At 46.9% G+C, this 20,766-nt stretch overlaps 1 protein-coding gene and 1 long non-coding RNA gene across 3 annotated transcripts; one reads left to right on the forward strand and one right to left on the reverse strand.

The window, feature by feature from the left end:
* The first annotated feature begins 1,881 nt into the window (after positions 1 to 1,881).
* Positions 1,882 to 16,272, forward strand: FAM174B (family with sequence similarity 174 member B). Of its 2 annotated transcripts, XM_081171346.1 has the most exons (4): positions 1,882 to 2,779; positions 11,925 to 12,056; positions 12,513 to 12,584; positions 15,221 to 16,272. In XM_081171346.1, the coding sequence occupies exons 1-3, from the start codon at positions 2,490 to 2,492 to the stop codon at positions 12,559 to 12,561; spliced, it is 471 nt and encodes a 156-aa protein (XP_081027472.1). In that variant the 5' UTR covers positions 1,882 to 2,489; the 3' UTR covers positions 12,562 to 12,584; positions 15,221 to 16,272. The 2 variants fall into 2 exon arrangements, with proteins under 2 accessions (XP_081027472.1, XP_081027473.1); XM_081171347.1 differs by lacking the exon at positions 12,513 to 12,584 and having other exon boundaries at positions 1,924 to 2,779.
* LOC308573936 lies at positions 15,551 to 20,766 on the reverse strand. Its single transcript, XR_014002259.1, has 2 exons — positions 19,738 to 20,766; positions 15,551 to 19,537 (listed from the first exon to the last, which is right to left on the reverse strand). It is a non-coding gene; the product is annotated as an uncharacterized lncRNA (long non-coding RNA).

The raw sequence follows: 20,766 nt of genomic DNA on the forward strand, positions 1-20,766 counted from the left end.
GGAATTGTAGTCTCAAAACATCTGGAGGGCCGAGGTTGGGGAAGCCTGGCGTAGCCACTTGGAGCCTGCAAGACGCCTTGACCTGCTCTTGCTGCTTATTAGAATAATCTGTGCAATAATACATCCATCAGAAAGCACTTGCACATGCTCAGAATGCACGATTCCTGCACCACAGGGAGTTAGACTAGACGACCCATGGCCAGTGCCAAATTTACATATAAGCTAAACAAGCTATAGCTTAGGGCCTCACTCTCTTGAGCCCCCCCAAAAAAAATCAAAGGGAAAAAAGCCTGGATGTAAATTTCCAAAATATAAGATAAAAAACAAATAAAATAAAACCTACATACAGCAACAGTGTTTTGTGTTGTGTAGGCTTCTATGATGTAACTAATGGGCCCTGCCTGCTAGCCTGCTCCCTAAAATATCACTGGTTTGCTCATTTCTATATACAGGGTGCCTACATTCTGCATGGACTGGTTACATGACAACATGTGCAAATGGCTTTAGATCTCTATTAGGCCCATAAATTGCCATATAGCATATACTCAACACAAAAAAACAGCAACAATTTGTTGTTGACAAAGGACAGCTGGGCATATAAAGGGTCCTACCTTCAGTAGCTTAGGGTCTCATCAAACCCTGCCCTTGGCATCTCTTCCAACTCTACAATTCCAAGATTCTCTCATCCTCAGTATTTGCCAGCACTTTCTCTATCACTGCAAGTCCACGTTGAAGCTACTTTTACCAGATCAATTTTAGCCTGGGTTCCCCAAATGGGTGGTTGGTTGGTGGGACAGGGAGAGAAATAGCTGCTGTGTTTATTACTTTTGGGGTCTTTTGCTGTAAAGGAGACAAAGCACCATCTGCCCCCCCCCCCTTAATACAGTTTGGTATAGCAAACAAACCACCTGTGATTATTCCTCAGAAGCACCAAATAACTTGGGTGAACTTCCTGCTTTTTTGTGTCAAGTATGACTAGGCTAAACCTTTAAAGCACATTTGAAGTGCATTTCCCAACTCAAAGCAATCTGGGTCTCCCTGAGTTACCATTCCCAGCAGCCCTTAGCAAACTACAGTGCCCAGAATTCTTTGAGGGAAAGAATGTGCTTCAAACGTGCTGAATGGGGGTAGCCAATGAGGTCCCCTCCTGGGCTTGTGCCACTACAGCTCCTGCCACTGGCCTTGTTGGCTGGAGCTGATGGGAGATGAGTTTAGTAGCAGGGGTGTGTGTGTGTGCGCGCACACACACACACACACACACAGACCAGGTTGAGGAAAGCTTGTCTGGAGGGACATACAATTTTATTCCTTAGGACGTTTGCACTGTTGTACTAAAATGGTCTTCTGTGACCCACTCTGATCATACCATATTGGCAAAAAACACTGTTTATAAATAAACTTTGCTTTGGCAACAGCATGTATCCAAGATGTACACAAGAGTGGATTCCACGAAATTAATGGTGCCCAGATAGTTATATCTATTCATTTTGATGGGTCTAAGAGCAGAACCAGAACTGGATACATGATGACCCTATGACCAGAGAGGCAGTATTGTACAGTGGTACCTCGGGTTAAGAACTTAATTTCTTCTGGAGGTCTGTTCTTAACCTGAAACTGTTCTTAACCTGAAGCACCATTTTAGTTAATGGGGCCTCCTGCTGCCGCCGCACGATTTCTGTTCTCATCCTGAAGCAAAGTTCTTAACCCGAGGTACTATTTCTGGGTTAGCGGAGTCTGTAACCTGAAGAATCTGTAACCCGAGGTACCACTGTATAGTGTTATCGAGTGTTGGACAAGGACCTGGGAGATAAAATCTCTCCCCCCCCCCCAACTGTGAAGCTCACTGGCTTACCTTGGACTATGCACTGCCTCTCAGTTTAGTCTACCTCTCAGGGTCGTTGTGCGGATAATATGGAGAGGCAGGGAACAATATGCTCCTTGGAAGAAAGGTGTGATATAAATGTAATGATAATAAGAGTGACTCTGGGATGAGCCCATTTAATGAGCTCAGGCCTTGAAGGGTGGGCGATCCTGTCCATCCAAGGCTTGCTTGGGAGCAGAACCGCATAGGATCGGGTTGCCATTGACCCCGTCTCCTCCTCCGTCGCACCCTTAAATATTGCCCAGGGTGCTGGCGCTCACCTTTGGGTGCTCTACCTTAAAAAAAAAGAAACCGTGACGGAGGCGGGGAGAGGCAATTCTGGATCTTCTCGTGCTGTGATGACTCGGCACTGCAGGCGGCAAGGAGCGCGGCGGAAGCCCTCTGCACTTGCGCAGGGGCCCTCTTGGCGCCCGGGCCCATCTGCTGCCCGCGCCTTCCTGGCCGCGGCGGCTCCTCCTCTGCCCGCCCCTCCGCGTGCCCTGATCCGGCTCATCGGGGACGAGAAGCGGTGGGAGGCCGGGCAGCAGGCGGAAGCGAGGAGGGAAGGACGCGCAGCGGCGCCGGCCAGCAGCTGAGTCCGCCTCTGCCTGCTCCTCTCCCGGCCACCATGCGCACCTTCCCGGGCGCCGTGGCGGCCTTGCTCTGGCTCTCGCTCCTGCCCGCCTTGGCCGCCGTGGCGCCTCCGTCCAGCGTCGCCGCAGCTGCTGCCTCCTCCTCGGGCTCCGGCTCCAACAGCTCGGGGCTCTCGGAGCCGCCGGCCGGGAACCGCAGCGAGGGCGCCCAGCGGAGCCCCATGTGGGCTCTGCTGCGGGACTTGCCTGCGCTCAAGGCCGCCGTCATCGGGGCTTGCGCCGCCAGCGTGGGGCTCATCGCCTGCCTGCTCCTCCGCGTCCTCAGGTGCGTAGTTGGGGGGTTGCCAGCTGCTTCCGCAGCCCGAGGCTCCTCTGCCTTTTGCAACGCAGAACTGGAGCTGGGTTGGCAGGCTGCAGTGGGCGCAGGAGGAGGCCAGGCCGGGAGCCCCCCATCCGCACCCAGGCCAGCTCATAGCTGCCAACTTTCAGATTTGAAAATAAGGGATCACCAGCCTCGAAAATAAGGGATCAGCAGCCTCACCTGTCCCGGGGACAGTCTAACAATCCGGGATGGCAGTGGGAAACGGCGCTGGAATAAGGGAATTTTCCGCAAAAAAAGGGAAGGTTGACAGCTATGGTCCAGCTTGGTTCTTTGGCACCCTTGGGCAAGGGGGTGGATGATGGTGGGCCGGAGTGGAGGGTGGCATCTAAAGGCGGCAGGACAATTGGAGGCATTGTCTGGCACTCCCAAAGTACTTCGTGCACATTAGAAATGTCTTTTATCAGATTGCACATTCTTTTGAATGGGCGATGTGCATGTTTCATGTTGCTCCTGTACACTGCTTTTGTTTCCCTTCGGGCGAAAGGCGGATGTAAATCTCAAGTGAATTGGTAATCTTTATGACGATTCAGAAAGGTAGGCTAGTATCAGTTCTCCACTATATTACAAATTGGCAATAAAAGGTTTGCTTCTTTAGCTGCTGGCCAATAGTACTAGTTAAATAGCACCCTGCCCTTTAAAAAAAGTATTTACAGCGCAGTCCTCTACAATGCTTACTCAGAAGTAAACCCCGCCACCTTCAGCGGGGCTTATTCTCAAACAAGCTTATGTTGGATTGCCGCCTTAATATGCTTCATGTACATCAAATCGGTAATCTTCACAACAGCCCTGTAAGGTAGCTGTCAGTATTCGTTATTCTCATGTTGTAAGGGTTGGGGCTCACTCTGAAATAACTTTGTTTCTTAAAAGACTAGTCAGTATTGGCACCAGTGCTTTAGCATGTCCAAACTGCTTTGTTCTGATATTTATTTGCAGGCTTCCTCAAACTAGTGCCTGCACATGTTGGACTACAACTCCCATCAGCCCCAGACAGCATGGCAAAGGGTGAGGGATGATGGAGGTTGTAGTCCAACAACATCTGGAGGGCTCCAGACCAGGGAAGGCTTATTTATTGTACTATACCCTTAGAGCTGAAAGTTGTTCATAAAAATCTGCATCTTCAGAAGTCTTATTCTTAACATTAAGGGGGAAAAACCCATTGCAAAATAGGCTTTCCTATACCAGGGGTCAGCAAACTTTTTCAGCAGGGGGCCGGTCCACTGTCCCTCAGACCTTGTGTGGGGCCAGACTATATTTTGTGGGGGGAAATGAATGAATTCCTATGCCCCACAAATAACCCAGAGATGCATTTTAAATAAAAGCTCACATTCTACTCATGTAAAAACACACTGATTCCTGGAGTGTCCGTAGGCCGGATTGGGAAGGCGATTGGGCCGGATCTGGCCCCTGGGCCTTAGTTTGCCTACCCATGTCCTATATTAACTCAGTAAACCTTGTAGCAATCCTTTAAGAAAGTTGGGCTGTATTTATTATGATTACCATGTTCCAGCTGAGAGTGACTTGCCTATTCCCCCATTTCTTTTCATATCTACCATGAAAACTGCATTTCTTTAAATGTGGGGTGGGGTGGGGTGGAGATAGGATTCCCCTTTCAGGGGTCTTTTTTGCTTTACTGGACCCTCCATGTTCTGGAGGGGTGCTCTCTGCCTTTTGCAAGCTTTGTTGTACATGTTTGTGTATGTTTTGAAAAGACCTATCAGAGTTGTATCTCTCTCATTATTGAATCGTGGTTTCTTGAGCAGAGTTTACACAAGGTGCAAGGTACCCCCCCCCCCGACTTTTTCCCAGCAGAGTTTCCCTGGGGAATGGCAGTAAGGAAAAGTCCCTTCCTTTTTTTGTTTTTAAAATAATCTTTATTCTTGTTATACATTAATTTACATTAAACTATACACATACCAAACCACATATTACATACATACAAACATTACACACCCAATACATACCCAACATACCTACAATCCAACGTTTACACCACATAAAGTAGACTTCTGACTCATTCTCCTTGAGCTTTGTTACCAATCATATCTCTATACACATGTCATGTTTGTTCTTCTCCTTTTTCTTAACGATTATCTAAACGAGTGCTACTAAACCTTCTCTTTATTTACAATATTTAATCTATGTCTGCCAGGAGACTTGCGTTGTCAATATAATTTTTGAGATATTCTTTGAATATTGACCGTTCTTCCTTGACTTTTTGAACAGTATAGTAAAAGTCACTTCCAATGCAGAGATAAGGAGTCCTGTGACAGCCTCACCTGGACAGCAGGTGACCCACAAGTCTTTTCTTAGCTTCTTATGCTGAAGCAGACCATTGGTCCATCTAGCTCAATACTGGCTACGCTGACTGGCAGCAAGGACTTTCTAGGGCAAGGTTTCCCAAACTTGAATCTCCAGCTGATTTTGGACTACAATTCCCACCATCCCTGACTAGCTCAGGATGATGGGATTTGTAGTCCAAAAACAACTGGAAACCCAGTTCTAGGGTTTCAGACAAGGGTGTTTCTCAGGCCCCACCAGAAAGATGTCGGGGATTTAACCTGGGATGTTTTGCCACTGAGCTAAGGCTTTCCTTGCAGTCTCTCTCCTGATGGTACAGAGGACTAGGGATATCAGAAACTGTGGTCAAAGGATCAGACTATTTGCCTTTGGCTCAGTATTGGTGGTGATTCCCCAGGATCTCCGGCAGAGATCTTTTCCACTAACAGCTACCTGGTCCTTCTTAAACAAGAATGATTGGGAATTATAAGTATGACTGACTGCATTCAAAACATGTCCCCTTCCACACCGAACTATGTTCCCCTGATGCCACATCAGGCTTGCTTGTCTTTGTGGATGTTTTTCTCTCTGCAGGATGCATCTGTGACCAAAGGTTACACTGCTTGCAAATATTTCTGAAAGCTGGTCATGTGTCTTTCCTGAAAAGAGGATTCTGCCTCTCCCAACAGGAATTCCTCTTGGTGGAGGAAAACAATAGTTGGAACTGCCTTTAGTGCTTTGGAGGCAAAAATGAACAGCAGTTTTTAAGTACACAGAGTTAAAACGCCCCGGCCTGCCAATGATCGGTGTGTTCCTGGGAACCTGTCTTTCTGGTATGAGTCATTCTCCTGTCATGTTGTCAAAAAGGAGAAGGTGCTGCAGGTGCAGTTGTCATGGAAGGGATGAGGAAGCTGGGCTCTGAAGGTTGCACGTCTGCACACACACACACACCCCGGCCCATTGCTAAATGTTTGAAGCTTGTGATGTTGGTGTCAAAGGCCATAGCTCAGTGGCAGATCCTGTTCCTAAATCACTCAGAGTAAACACTACTAAGCTAAATGGTGAATGGTCTGACGTTAAGTGTTTTCAGCTTTGTAAGTGATGGCAGGACCTTTAGGTTGACAATTATTTGTTATATTCCTCTTTGCAGCATTTGAAATTTGCCAGGCACATTTTGCACCTGGCTATTGGGGACGCGGGTGGCGCTGTGGGTTAAACCACAGAGCCTAGGACTTGCCGATCATAAGGTTGGCGGTTCGAATCACCGCGACGGGGTGAGCTCCTGTTGCTCGGTCCCTGCTCCTGCCAACCTAGCAGTTTGAAATCATGTCAAAGTGCAAGTAGATAAAAAGTAAATGGCGTTTCCGTGCGCTGCCCTGGTTCACCAGAAGTGGCTTAGTCATGCTGGCCACATGACCCGGAAGCTGTACGCCGGCTCCCTCGAGCGCCGCATCCCCAGAGTCGGCCATGACTGGACCTAATGGTCAGGGGTCCCTTTACCTTTATTGTCCACTTGCAACCAAGTGAAGATGCCCGGGTGCAAGGATGGTGCCTGACGTCTCCACCATCTGGAAGTGCATGTCATTGGATCTTGCCTGTTTTTGCACACGTAACACCACATCTTGTAGAATTCCATCCATTATATTTTATCTGCACAATCAGGACAAATTTTAGAAACCAAAATATCATACTGAAAAATACGGCTTTTGAACTGTCTGGCCCTAAAATGACAGCTAGACTGGTTTTGGTGACTGTAACCCTGGCTTAAAGAGCCATTTGGTGGCTAGCTCATATATCTGAGTTTCTAATGCTGCATCTGTGTTAAGTTTTTAAACAGTGTATTTAATATTGGATTGTTAACATTTCTAAGTCGCTGCGAGAGTTTTGCTGGAAGCAACTCAAAAATTGAACTAAGAATAACAGCAACTGTCTTCTTCCAGCACAGATGTACCTCAGGGTTGTTTGCATGGACTGGCAGTGATTATCCAGGGATTCAGCTTCCCAAATTCTAGCTGAAGATATTTGGGGCCCAATTCTGCATGGAAAGCCAGTGCTGTATCATGGAGCTGTGGCCGAGAGATGACTGGTCTGTTAATTTGACTCCTCTAAAGGAAGCCTGCAACTGGCCACTTGCCTGCTCACCTGTGGCACATATGATTTTTCTCCAGGTGATCAAGCAAGGAAACTTCACACACAACACACCCACACCCATTGTTGCATTGATATATGTGATTGGAACTAGCAGCCTAGTAGAAACTAGGCTAGTGCTCATTTTGTGAAACTGATTGGCAAGGCTACCTGAGGTTGATATAGTATAATGCAGACTTAAACCAGTTTAGCAACCGTTCATTCACCAGGAAACCCTGGAAATAGTTGTTTCATGGAGGGTGCTGAAAGCATGAATGGTACCACTTGAAGATATCAGGTGGACAGTCTTGTGACCTACGTCACTAAGACACTTGAAGCTTGCACTTGAGCAAACTGAGCCAAAAAGTGTGTGTGTTTTTTCTAGCCCTGCTCGGGGATATTCTGCATGCCTAAAGGCTACATGTGATTATGGCCAAGGTATAGCAATAATATTGTGCATGACCAGAACTGGATGCAGTATCAAAAGGGTGGGTGTGTTGCCCAACCTGTAATGGCCCTGCAGAAATCTGTGTATCGGTCTCAGGCCCTTTATGGCTTGTCAACAGGAATAGACTGGGTATGTGGAACATGGAAAGGTAAATTGCTCCCTCCACGATGGGATGGGATCTGTACACTAACTAGCCGATGGCTTTCCAGCAGGGTTACACAAATTAACCCCACTTCAGCACCATGTAGGAGTGAAAAGGCTTAGCGATGTCACAGAAAGAGAACGGTTTTGTAAAAAGCAGTAAAATGTACTGGCTGGGCTCCTCCCCTCGATGTTGCACTCTCAAATTTTGCCCTACTCAAAAAGTGCCTGGTGTGTTGCCTTTCCTTGGAGTTTGGGTAGGCGAATCATCCTTTCCCCCTAATATGTTGACTTTGTCAAGAGGTATGTCGAAGGCATCCCAGTAGTGATGTATGGAAGTGAGAGCTGGACCATAAAGAAGGCTGAAGAATTGATGCTTTTGAATTCTGGTGCTGGAGGAGACTCTTGAGAGTCCCACGGACTGCAAGAAGATCAAACCTCTCCATTCTTAAGGAAATCAGCCCTGAGTGCTCACTGGAAGGACAGATCCTGAAGCTGAGGCTCCAATACTTTGGCCACCTCATGAGAAGAGAAGACTCCCTGGAAAAGACCCTGATGTTGGGAAAGATGGAGGGCACAAGGAGAAGGGGACGACAGACAAGATGGTTGGACAGTGTTCTCAAAGCTACAAGCATGAGTTTGACCAAACTGCGGGAGGCAGTGGAAGACAGGAGGGCCTGGCGTGCTCTGGTCCATGGGGTCACGAAGAGTCGGACACGACTAAACAACAACATGTTGAAGGCCAGCAATGTGCAGCCTATTCTGAACTGGTGCCAGATTCATCAGGGGCCCTTCCATGATTAATTTGTTTGGGGTGGGGAACCTGCAGCCTTCCAGATTCTGTTGTACTCTAACTTCCACCAGCCCTAGGTGATAGGATCATTAAGAATATAAGAAGACCGTGCTGGATTAGGCCAGTGGCCCATCCAGTCCAGCATCCTGTTCTCACAGTGGCTGGCCAGAAGCCTGTAGGAAACCTGCAAGCAGGACCTGAGCACAAGAGCTCTTTCCACTCCTGTGGTTTCTAGAAACTAGGAAACCAAGTTGGTGGCCATCACTGCCTCCTGTGGGAGAGAGTTCCATAGTTGAACTATTTACATCAGGGGCCAGCAAACTTTTTCAGCAGGCCGGTTCACTGTGCCTCAGGCCTTGTGGGGGGCCGGACTATTTATTTTTTTTTTTGGGGGGGAGAGAAATTAATGAATTCCTATGCCCTACAAACAACCCAGAGATGTATTTTTTTTAAAGCACACATTCTACTCATGTAAAAACATGCTGATTCCTGGAGCGTCCGTAGGCTGGATTGAGAAGGTGATTGGACCAGATCCGGCCCCCAGGCCTTAGTTTGCCTACCCATGATTTACATCTATGCCTAATGAGAAATGGCAACGCAATTTCCCACAATTATACTGGGGTGTGTGCATGGCGGAGGACAATTATTTCCAATATGGAGTGGGGCAGCCTTCCGCCATCCATCAGCCCCCAACCAGTACAGCTGTGTTGGATGGGACTGATATGTGATATGTGTTGGATGGGACTGATACAGTCCAAAAGATATGGAGGGCATCAGGTAAGGGACAATGAATGTAGGGTCTCCTCCTTGCTTTAGCCTCATGAATGTATTGACCTGCAGCTGCAAGTATCAAGGACCATATTTCTTCCCCCAATCTTGCTTCTCAAGAGTGGTGGTGCTGCCGGCTCAGAGTGGGGGGGGGGCACGTCTTGGGATCATTGGGTCAGGAGCGGATCCTTTTAATCCTGATGGCTGCCTGGCTAAAAATAGATTAAAGGCTGAAGAGCAGTCTGAGCAGCGGGCCAGCTGACAGCGAGCGATTGCAGCCTCTGCGTGATGGGGAGCAGCTGTTCTTCATGTGACTGAGTGCTTGGTCAGAATCACGGCTGGTGAATGGAAAGGGCTGAGTGAGAGTGGCCACAGACTCCACCTTTCTCCATCTCTCCCTCCCTCTCTCCTAGCTGTCTTCTTGCTGAGTTCTAAGTTTAAGCATCCAGATTGGGGGGGGGGGACTTGAAGAGAGAAAGCCAAGGTCATTCTGGGAGGTGGTGAGAAATATGGCTTATAATAATCGCTTGCCGGGCATTTGTACCAGAGGAGTACCCATGCTCTCTGGGACCTATTCAGTTTACAGCCTTAGTACTGCTACGACTGTTCCTGCTGCTACTACTGCGCTGAGTTATATGGCACCATCAGCATGCGTGATGCAGCAACAGGACAGGCCATTGCCCTATGCAGCTTACTGTTATAATACCATTACTTGTTACATGGCACTATCAGTGTGCATGGCCCAGGAAGATGATAGGTCCCTGCCCCAAGCGGCTTGCAATTTAAAATTCAGTGTAGGGGCAATAGAAAAGGGAGGGAGGTGAAGCTAGGAATAAACAGATGAATGGTTGTTTACACAGCATGTCATTTGGGTGACCATGTGGCTGGCCTTCTGCTTGAAAGTCTGGATAAAGTATTTCCCCCCCTTTTAAAAATCACAAAACCCACCTTCACTGTACCTTGCAATAAGGAAGTTTATAATATGCACGGAAGTAAAACCATGTCTGTTGGCTGTAGTTGTTGTTGTTTTTAATCCATATCCCAAGGCAGGGAGGAGTAATTCTGATCAGTGTTAGTGATGGAGCAATCACACCTAGTGGATAGTGTTTGTTCTGGGCTAATTAATCGGGAATAAATAGGGTGATCTTGTGGACTCTTCCTAAATGGGCTTGTAAAAGCTATATTGGTTTTTAATGGCTCATTATGTTTGTGGTTCATGGTAGTAATTTCAAAGAAGGTCTTTACAATGGCAGCTGAACAGATTAAGCATCAGATCTCAAGGGTTGTTTAATCACTGGCAATTACAGTCCTTAAGTGATGCAGCGTAGCAAGTCCCAGATAGGTCTGTGCCCCAGTTGGGATGCAGAGTGATGGTCCCCGCTATGGAAGGTGGGGCGCCCTCATTTCTTAGCGGCATTTGTGTCTTTACAACCCAGACGAATGAAAGCCTGTTCAAGTGTGAACACTGTGCTCCAGATAATCAGAGTCTTAACCATACCGGATTGCAACTCTTGAATCAGACCAACAAAAGAGGCAAAATATTCTCGACATGAGAAGCTTCATGGGATCTGGCCTGAAGGCACCTAGAGACAAGTTCCGGTTTGAATTTGAACAAGGCCACACAGATGGGAATGAAAGCAGCCTGGAAGCTGCACACAATTGTTTTGAGGGATTTACAAGAAGGTTAGTAGTTGCGCTAACCTGATGCAGGAGGAGCCCATCGGTTCCCACTATGCTCTGTTCATGTATTTGTAAATCAAACATAATTGTAAAATGTAGTCGAATAAGTAGAGTGACTAGAGAATTTGCCTCGACATAGGCAGATCTGGGTTCAAATCCCCACGTACAGTGGTACCTCGGGTTAATAACTTAATTCGTTCTGGAGGTCTGTTCTTAACCTGAAGCTGTTCTTAACCTGAAGCACCACTTTAGCTAATGGGGCCTCCCGCTGCCGCTGCACAATTTCTGTTCTCATCCTGAAGCAAAGTTCTTAACCCAAGATACTATTTCTGGGTTAGTGGAGTCTGTAACCTGAAGCGTCTGTAACCCGAGGTACCACTGTAGGATGTTCTCTCTCTCTTCTCTCCCCCCCCCCACCTACAAGTGTTTTCTCATACAGTCGTACCTTGGTTCTTGAACGGAATCCGTTCCGGAAGTCGATTTGACTTTCGAAAATGTTCGAAAACCAAGACAAAGCTTCCGATTGGCTGCAGGAGCTTCCTGCACTCAAGCAGAAGCTGCTTCAGCCGTGTTGGACATTTGGCTTCCAAAAAAGTTCGCAAACCGGAACACTTTTGGGTTTGCGGTCTTCGGGAGTCAAAACGTTCAAATCACAAGGTGTTCGGGATCCAAGGTATGACTGTATTAGCTGGAGCAACAATGGGAAGCTGAGAGTGGTTGGAAAAGTGGCCTGGTAACAGTGGTCTGCTGCATCTTTCTCTCCACTCCCATTTGGATGGGTTTAAATAAATTGTCAGTGTTTTGTTTCCACAATATCCGTGTACACCTACAATATAATTTTCTTGCTGTTTTAGGTCTGGCAGGAAGATTAAGAAAACCCGCAAGTATGACATCATCACAACTCCAGCAGAACGGGTGGAAATGGCCCCCTTAAATGAAGATGATGAGGATGATGAAGATTCCACAGTGTTTGATATAAAATATAGGTAAGGAGAGGGGGAGGACAGTGTAAACATATGGGTGAGTGGGTGGAACTTTTTTAAAGGGGGTGTGATATCTATGTTGGTCCATTAAGAATTGAATAAATTGGACAGTACTTTGCTATGAGATCTCCACCTAAGAAGATCAACCATTATTAGCACTTGTGGAATCTGTTTAGTACAACCTTCCCCAAGCTCCAGATGTTAATGAGTAGAATTCCCATCAGCCCCAACATCATATGGCTGTGCTGTCTGGGGGTTGATGAGAGTTGTAGTCATTAACATCTGGAGAGGGTACCAGCGTGCGAATTTAGGGAAAGGCTGCTTGAATTAGATCAGCTTCTATTAGGTACAAAGTCTGAGCCTCTGTTCATGCACCCCATCTTCAAGTTTAGTTACAAGCTGCAGACTTTGGTGTCTTTCAATATGATGCCCTCCTTTTTTGTTGTTTTTAAAATACAGACCAAAGAAGAGTTCTGGAGAACTTGAAAAGTTGCTCACAACTTTGTGAGGGTTCGGTTGGTCCTAACAAAGGTATTAGCCTACTGCAGATTTTGGATTTGTTGCGGGCAGGGGTAGAAATTAGTGTTCCCTGCCACTCGCCTTTTCCGCTCCCCTTTACAAACAAGGCCTGGAATGTATTTGGTGGAGTCCTTTCCAACTTTCTCTTGTGATGAAGAGCAAAGTAAGAGTAACCCTGTCCAGCTCTGTGGGTCCTTGCAGGTCACCAAGGAAGCAGCTGTTAAGTCTGGATCAAGCACAAAGCATACAGGACCTTGGACAGCTCTGAGGAGCTTCTGGAGATGTTGTCTCTGCAGGGAACCTGAGCCAACTGAAGCTTTATACAGTGGTACCTCGGGTTAAGAACTTAATTCGTTCTGGAGGTCCGTTCTTAACCTGAAACTGTTCTTAACCTGAAGCACCACTTTAGCTAATGGGGCCTCCAACTGCCGCCACGCCGCCACTGCACGATTTCTGTTCTCATCCTGAAGCAAAGTTCTTAACCCGAGGTGCTATTTCTGGGTTAGCGGAGTCTGTAACCTGAAGCATCTGTAACCCGAGGTACCACTATACTGGCTAGCAGGGGACGCAGGCAGGGTCAGCTCCAAGTGGAGGGTATGCAAGAACAGGACCCTGGCGTGTTATGCTAAAGCATCTCCCGAGGCCAGCTACAAGAGATGTGGCCTCTGCAGGGAGCTGAACCTCCATGTAGGCTGACCAGACTCGATGTGTGGTAGGCTCTGTGTTCCCTGGAGGAGCTGCCTGGCTAGTTAAAGGACCCTCACCTTACTTTGTAGCGAGGTTGGGGGTTACAGAGGTACTACAAGGTACGCAACCTCTGAGTCAGAGGATCGTGGCAAGGCTGCGTCCTTTGGCTGGAAGGGCTGTGAGGTTCTTTCCGCTGCTCTGCCGCCTCCCGTAGGAAGTAGCTTGATCCTCATCACTGTCCTCTGATGTGCATTTCAATGTCCCTGACAAAGGTCCGAGAAGGACTGGTGCAGTTGACAATGGCCAGCGCTTTGCATCAACACAAGCCTGTCTCTCAACAAACCCTCGCCTTGCAAGACGGTAGAACAGTACAAAAGGAGACAGTTGAATTCATCAAAACTTGGGATGCTTTTCAATCATAGCTGGATCTCCAGAGTACCTTTGTTCCTTCTGATAATAAAGGCCACTTTAGATCAATACCCGTCCATAGAATATCCCCCCTTTTCAACGCACAGATGCCCTTTTGCATACAGACGCCGAGCATTGTGTTGTTCAAGGGTGTGTGTGCGTGCTGTTCTCTGGAGGCTGCTTTTAATTGGGTGTCTTACAAGTGAGAGCTGGAGGGTCTTTTCTGTACACTGCTAGGTGGATTGTGTTGGGTGTGAAGCTGGTTTTTGAACACATTGATCTCTCAAGCAGGCTGACTTGCCTGCTTGGAAGGCATAATTGCTATTCCAGAATGGGATGAGGTGGCAGGGTGACGGGAAGAATGACAAGTTTGCTGAGATGCTTAAACTCCCAAGGTGTAGTAATAATAATAATAATAATAATAATAATAATAATAATAATAATAAATTTAACAATGACAACTACTCAAGATTGCAACAGCCAGCCTTGAATTTTCCACCATCATTGAACTGTTTCAGCCCAAGGGTGGAGGGAAGGAAGAGAAGCGTCAAAAGGCTCTTTCAAAGGCAAGCCTGTCCCTGGGTGCCATTAGGGGACAGATCCTGGGGCTGTTTCATGTAGTTCCCCAAAGTGTGTTGCAAGAGTCCTGCTAGCACACTTTGGGAGAAAGAAACTGAAACTATTAAAGCCTCTTATTGACCCCAAAGCCCTTCCCTCGGTTAGGAGGCATCAGCCATGCCTTTTGGTCAGCAGTCATCCCTCCTGAAAGAGAGAGATGGAGCAGGTTCATTCACTGCCCTGTCAGAGAGGTTGCCCACTGAGTCTCTCTGTGTGTTGCCATTCTGGATGTGCCTCCTTCCATTAATATATATGCTCAGTATTGTTTCTCTGGCATTGCCCGTGTTGCCTATTTGTGGATAGTGAATGTGTTGCAAAATACCTCTGTCTTTGGCAAATGTACTTTTGTCTTTCTCTGCCTTTAGTTTTTGAAGTATTATTATTATTATTATTATTATTATTATTATTATTATTATTCATTAAAGTACATAACATTCCTAACACTGTACATATTTTAAGAGAGAAGACAGTCCCGGCATGCAGACTCACCATGTTAAAGAAATAAGGATGGGGATGGCAGAGGAAAACAAACATTGGAGAAGCTGCTCCTCTTTTGGCTGATGGTTGGTGGCACCTTGGGCTCCCCTTTGCTATGTTCTTCTTCCTGGGAGGCAAGGGGTGCAGTATCCCAGTGGACACTTAGTCCTTTGGCCAATGCCAGAATGTGCCTCCCTTTAACTTGGCTGTCTCAGGTATCTGGCAGTGGGAGCAAAGTATTCCCTCCCCCAATTCATGTTGGGGAGCCACAGACTCCCTTCAGCTGCTCCTTCTCTGACTGCTTGACAGAGCCAGGCTGGTTGCCCACTGCCCAAAATGGGTTTGGAGCAAAGAGACTAGGTTGGCCACATACCCAGCTTGTGAGGATGGCCTGCATCTTGTTAAATTTTATGAGACACACTTCTCTGCTGTTGCTAATTATTTCATTTCTCTTCCAGGTGAGGCTGTTGCACAAGGCTCATCAGGATGGAGGTCTCCTGTCAAGAACCTTGCAAGAACCTTGGCAACAGAGGGGAGAAGGAAGACAGAATCTCAGCATCAACAAAACTTACAATTTCCCACTGTTCCAAAAATATATACATACATAATTTATGATGGATTTTGACAGGAGACAGCTGAGCATCAGGCATATACATTGCTACTACGTTCCTGGGTACCAGGTTGGAAGAACGAGGTGCTTTTCAACTGGAAAAAACCATCTCTTTTTGTTTTGTTACAGATTTGGTTACCTGCAATGTTTGTAGGCCAACCCAGAGCCCTAGTTATTAGGAGTGCCAGTTTTGTTCGAAGGCACCCAGGATAACCAAAAAACTCTCTGCTCAGAAGCGCTAAACTTAGATGGATGGTTGTTCTCCACGGCAACTAAAACGCCTAGCATTGTGTGGTTCTGGGTTGTAGCAACCTCTGCTCATCTCACAGAAGCTCAGGACTTGTGCAAACTCTGCTGAATTGATTGAACCTGTGTATTGATATGTGAATGTGTGTGTGTTTTGCTTTTTGTGGGTGAGACGTGGGCCGCTGTGATGACTTGCTACTACTACTGATAACAATTGCACTAATCATCTGCTCTTGCAATAAGGCTCTCTGCCTTCTCTCTAAGGGGATATCTCCACAATCCTCTGGGGAGGGCAAACTCTGAGAAGGAGGGGGAGAAAAACCCAGCCAGTTCAGGAGGAAAGGAAAGATCTTTTTTGGCAACCCCTTGCTCCTCTATCCCTGTTCCAGAGGAAGTCAAACCTTACTGCCGGTGGGGGGGGGGGCTCACCTGTGACCCTGTAGATGTTGTTCTGACTGTTGGCTGTGCTGGCTGGGGCTAAAGGGAGTCGGGAGTCCAGTAACCTCTGGAGAACTGCAGGTTCCCGATTCCTGCCTTACACCGAGTGCTGTTTTGTGTCTGTGTCTCCCTCTGCCTGTGAGTCGCCCCCTCTCACCTCCTCTATTGTATTTCACGACAATCTGCAGTGAGGCTATTAAAGAGCAATTAGGATAATTTTGCTTTTTTTGTGTTGTCATGTGCTATTGGTCAAATATTCTTGTCACCAACCAAAATGATTTTTAACATTGTTTTCAACTTTGGTCGACCAGGGTCCAGCTTTTGCCATGCGTAACACAAAGCCAAATACAGTGGAACCTCGGAAGTCGAATGTAAGCCATTCCTGAAGGACATTTGACATCCGAAATGTTTGAATTATGAGGTGTGGCTTCCGATTGGCTGACAGCTAGGCTTTTTGCAGATCGGAAGCCACATCGGACGTCCGGGTTCTGAGGAACGTTTGAAAACTGGAGCACTTCTGGGTTTTCAATGTTTGGGAGCCGGAACGTTCAGGAACGGAGTGGTTCGAGAATCGAGGTTCCACTGTAGCTGGTCTCTTTTCCAGCACAGACCAAGTTACCTCCTTGCTATTGTTAACACAACAGCATGTTCAACCACGTGTCTCTTTGAAAGACTTCATCTTCTGTGCAAAGCAGCCTGGAGAGAACAATTCCCCTTTGCAATGGCCCTCCCTCTCTCGTCTACAGTTCCCCCGGTCCAGGTTGCAGTCTTCTGTTCCAGCAGCCTCTCATTCACCCTGAGACCATGGTGGTACTATTATCAAAACCTTCTCTGCATCCTCATGGAGGGATGCTGACTTCTTTTGATGTTCTGTTCCCAGAACTGGACATTTAGTAGAGGTCAGCGTTAACAGACCTGCTGCTCTTTGAGAAAGGGATTGTTTTAATCCTCTCTGCATTGCTGCCTTCTGTCCAGTGAACTTACCTGCCCTTCTTGGGACGTGGGTTGAGAAATATTCAGGGCTAGCCACGGGACACTCGCCTGCCTTTTGCTTCTTTGCTGTCACACAGAAACCGAAAACCTCTCAACTCTTAGGATTTCCTGATAGCTTGGAACTGGGTAGAGTTCTCCATGGGTGGGTGGGGCAGATTTCAAATAAAATAGAACTGTTTTGAGAAACCCCTTGATGTCAGCTCCTCCTTGGAGGGTCAGGGCTGATGATCATCTCCTCCTGCCCTTAAAAATGTACATCTGGTTGGAATAGTTGCTGCCAAGTTTTGTCTTTTGAACATACAGAGTGGGATTAAATCCTTGCTCACCAGTGATGGTTAAATCCTGCTGCATTGGCACTGACTGTAGACCAGGCATGTCCAAAGTCAGTTTAGGGGCCTAAACTGTCCCCCTGTGGGGCAGTTTATTTCTTGGGGTAAAATCCTTAAAAAGGCTCAACAACTTCAATCCTAAAAGGTCAACAACTTTGGCTGGCCCTTTGGTCAGCCCTCATGGATGTTCATCAAATCTGGCCCTCTTTGAAAAGAGTTTGGACACCTCTGTTGTAGACCCCTCAACCCTACCCCAAGCATCAGCTAGGTGAGATTCTGGATTTGATGGTCTTGTAGTAAGCCAATCCTGCTGTGTTTGGGTCCCTATTCTATTGTGTGAGTCCCTGAACCTCTGCCCTCAAGTCTTCCCTTGCTCATACTACCAACTGTCATCTCAGACAAGCTGCCCTGAAAGATCTTGGCCCTTGCCCGAGACCTTGCCTTTTCTTGAAGATCTCCCTTCCATATGCAGAAAATGGCAAATATTTACCTGAGATGGTGCTTGTGAGGGCGAATGGGTTCAAGATTGTCGAGCTCATGATTTATCTATCTCTGTTAGCCTACCTGGCTTAATCAAAAGGTTACCTAAGCAGTGGACCTAATAAAACACAGATAAAATCAGTAAAGGTTTTGAAAACAAATACACAGAGCTATGTATATGTCTGGGTAGGCTTGCTTGAAATTTGAGGAACGTAAGCTTAAAAAGGGACACAGGTGGCGCTGTGGGTTAAACCACAGAGCCTAGGACTTGCCGATCAGAAGGTTGGCGGTTCGAATCCCTGCGATGGGGTGAGCTCCCGTTGCTCGGTCCCTGCTCCTGCCCTAGCAGTTCGAAAGCACGTCAAAGTGCAAGTAGATAAATAGGTACCGCTCCAGCGGGAAGGTAAACGGTGTTTCCGTGCACTGCTCTGGTTCACCAGAAGCGGCTTAGTCATGCTGGCCACATGACCCGGAAGCTGTACGCTGGCTCCCTCGGCCAATAAAGCGAGATGAGCACCGCAACCCCAGAGTCGGCCACGACTGGACCTAATGGTCAGGGGTCCCTTTACCTTTACCTTTTAAGCTTCAAAAGAAAGCAGATTCCTGGTCTGAGGTACTTGATGACGGTGATTTTATATACCACCCTTAAGCATGAGATCTGAGGGCGGTTTACAGAATAAAATACAGGATAAAAACATATAAATGATTAAAACAAAATGGCAAAATGTTAACCATCCCTTCCCACTTAGAATCTAAACTAAGACACCAGAGGGAGATGAGCAAAACTGAAAGAGGAAGGAGATGGAAAGATCATGATGACTGAGGGATGAAAGCTTTTCTTTAATGGTGGTGACGACTTGAGGGGTTAAACCACAAGCTTCATGGAAAAGGTGGGTTTTGGAGGGCAACGGGTGGTGGCATCATGCAAGCATATGTTCTAAATATGACATCAGTGCTCAGTCATAACACTGGAATTCTCCCAACTAGGTTTTGGAGTTAAGTACAAGGATTTAAGCCTGCACACTCTTCCCATGAGAAAACTGTTTTGACAGCTGGAATAAGCCTTATCTGCCTCAAGTTTCCCTGATTTGTTGCCCTTCCAATCTTTCTGGTTCAGCTCTTTGATCCCAGAGGTGTGCGGTTCTTTCTCCCCCTGCTGTCTCTCATTATCCAGAAAGAAAAAGCTTTTTGCTTTACGGACGCAGGTAATGGCCTTAAAAGAGCTCCGGTCTCTGGGTGAAAATCTACTTTCGTTTGCAAGTTCCCCTGCCTTCTCTTCTGGGTTAGGATTCAGACATCTTAAGAGCTGGAAACTGATGTTTAAGACCCAGTGCCGGTTTCAGGTTTTGGAGGGCCTTGAATGGTTGGAGGGGGTGCTTGCTAGAGTAGGGGTCATATCCCCTCTTGAAAATTCACCAGCATTTTAGTGTAAATTTCTGATGAACATTTTTGTATGCAATTTTGCATAAGATACACATTTTTGCAAAGCCGTTTCCCTTAATAACATGCCTTTGGTATGGTATTTCTTTTTGCTGATATATGCATTTTTAGGCACACGCTGGTCTAGTTCATGCATTTTTTTACTTATTACTTGGCTGCAGAACTGCATTGCAAAATGTGTTAGTGCATGAATTTCACAGGACGGCTTTTGTTTTGGAAAGGGCAACTGGTCGGTTTGCCTCTAAATGCTAGTGGTGGCCACACGGACCTCAGTGTGACAACAGTCTTACTTTTTTTGCATGTAGGAAGATGTGTGCATACATACAGCACACACACACACACACACACACACACACAGAGTGAATGCTATCCTAGGCTGCATCAATGGAAGGCTAGTGGTCAAGGGAAGTAATAGGCTCTATTCTGCCTTGGTCAGTACCTCTAAATGCTGTTGGTGGCCACACGGACCTCGGTGTGACCACATTCTTACTTTTTTTGCATGTAGGAAGATGTGTGCATGCATACAGCATGCACACACACACACACACACACAGAGAGAGAGAGAGAGAGAGAGAGAGAGAAAGTGAATGCTATCCTAGGCTGCATCAGTGGAAGGCTAGTGGTCAAGGGAAGTAATAGGCTCTATTTTGCCTTGGTCAGACCACACCTGGAGTCCAGTGTCCACTTCTGGGCATCATAGTTTAAGAAGGATATTGACAAGCTGGAAGGTGTTCAGAGGAGGGCAACCAAGGTTGATAAAGGGTCTGGAAACCAAGCCTTATGAGGAATAATTGAGGCAGCTGGATACATTTAGTCTGGAAAAGAGAAGACCTGAGAGGAGATATGATAGCTGTCATCAAATATCTGAAGAGCTGTGTTGTAAACAAAATCTGCCCTTATTCCCTTATGGGGGACACAAGGACCCTTATAGAGTCCTTTGTAGGTTCTCCATCAGTAGGAGAAAATAACAGAGGCCAACCATAGAATATTGAGCAGCAAAACAGCTAGTAAGCCTGATCTTTATTGAACTGTTGCAAAAGGGTGCTCCCCTCACACACAGGAGAAAGGAGGAGGACCCAGAACCAAGGTGTGCCTGCCCTTATTATAGACATTTTAAATTCCCTGCCCTGGAGCTCAAGACCACCCCTCCATACATCATACATACATCACAGAAGGGGAGTAACCAAAGACCACCACCCAGAAACATCATACCTACATCACAGAAAAGGCGGTCTACAACAGAAATTTGAATGTTGGTTTTTTCCCTGTCTGCCAGGTTATCTGATAATACCTTATCTGATTGCCTTTCCAGGTAGTCTGGCCATTGCTTTGAGATGGTGATTACCCAATTCCTGAGACAATGGGAAGGTCCCCCCCCTTGTGGAGAAAACATTTGGTCAGTTTGGGAGTCAAAATGGTTTCAGGACGGTCTTCCTGTGCTGCTCCAGACATGTGGTCCACATATCTA

Source organism: Podarcis bocagei (genome assembly GCF_964188305.1).
Source record: "Podarcis bocagei genome assembly, chromosome: 14".
NCBI lineage: Eukaryota > Metazoa > Chordata > Lepidosauria > Squamata > Lacertidae > Podarcis > Podarcis bocagei.

Excerpts from the sequence above, each read along its gene's own strand:
- FAM174B (XM_081171346.1), top strand. The coding sequence starts at position 2,490 with ATGCGCACCTTCCCGGGCGCCGTGGCGGCCTTGCTCTGGCTCTCGCTC. Across the intron at positions 2,780-11,924 it reads CTGCTCCTCCGCGTCCTCAG|GTCTGGCAGGAAGATTAAGA; the intron begins GTGCGTAGTTGG and ends TTGCTGTTTTAG. Across the intron at positions 12,057-12,512 it reads GTGTTTGATATAAAATATAG|ACCAAAGAAGAGTTCTGGAG; the intron begins GTAAGGAGAGGG and ends TTTAAAATACAG.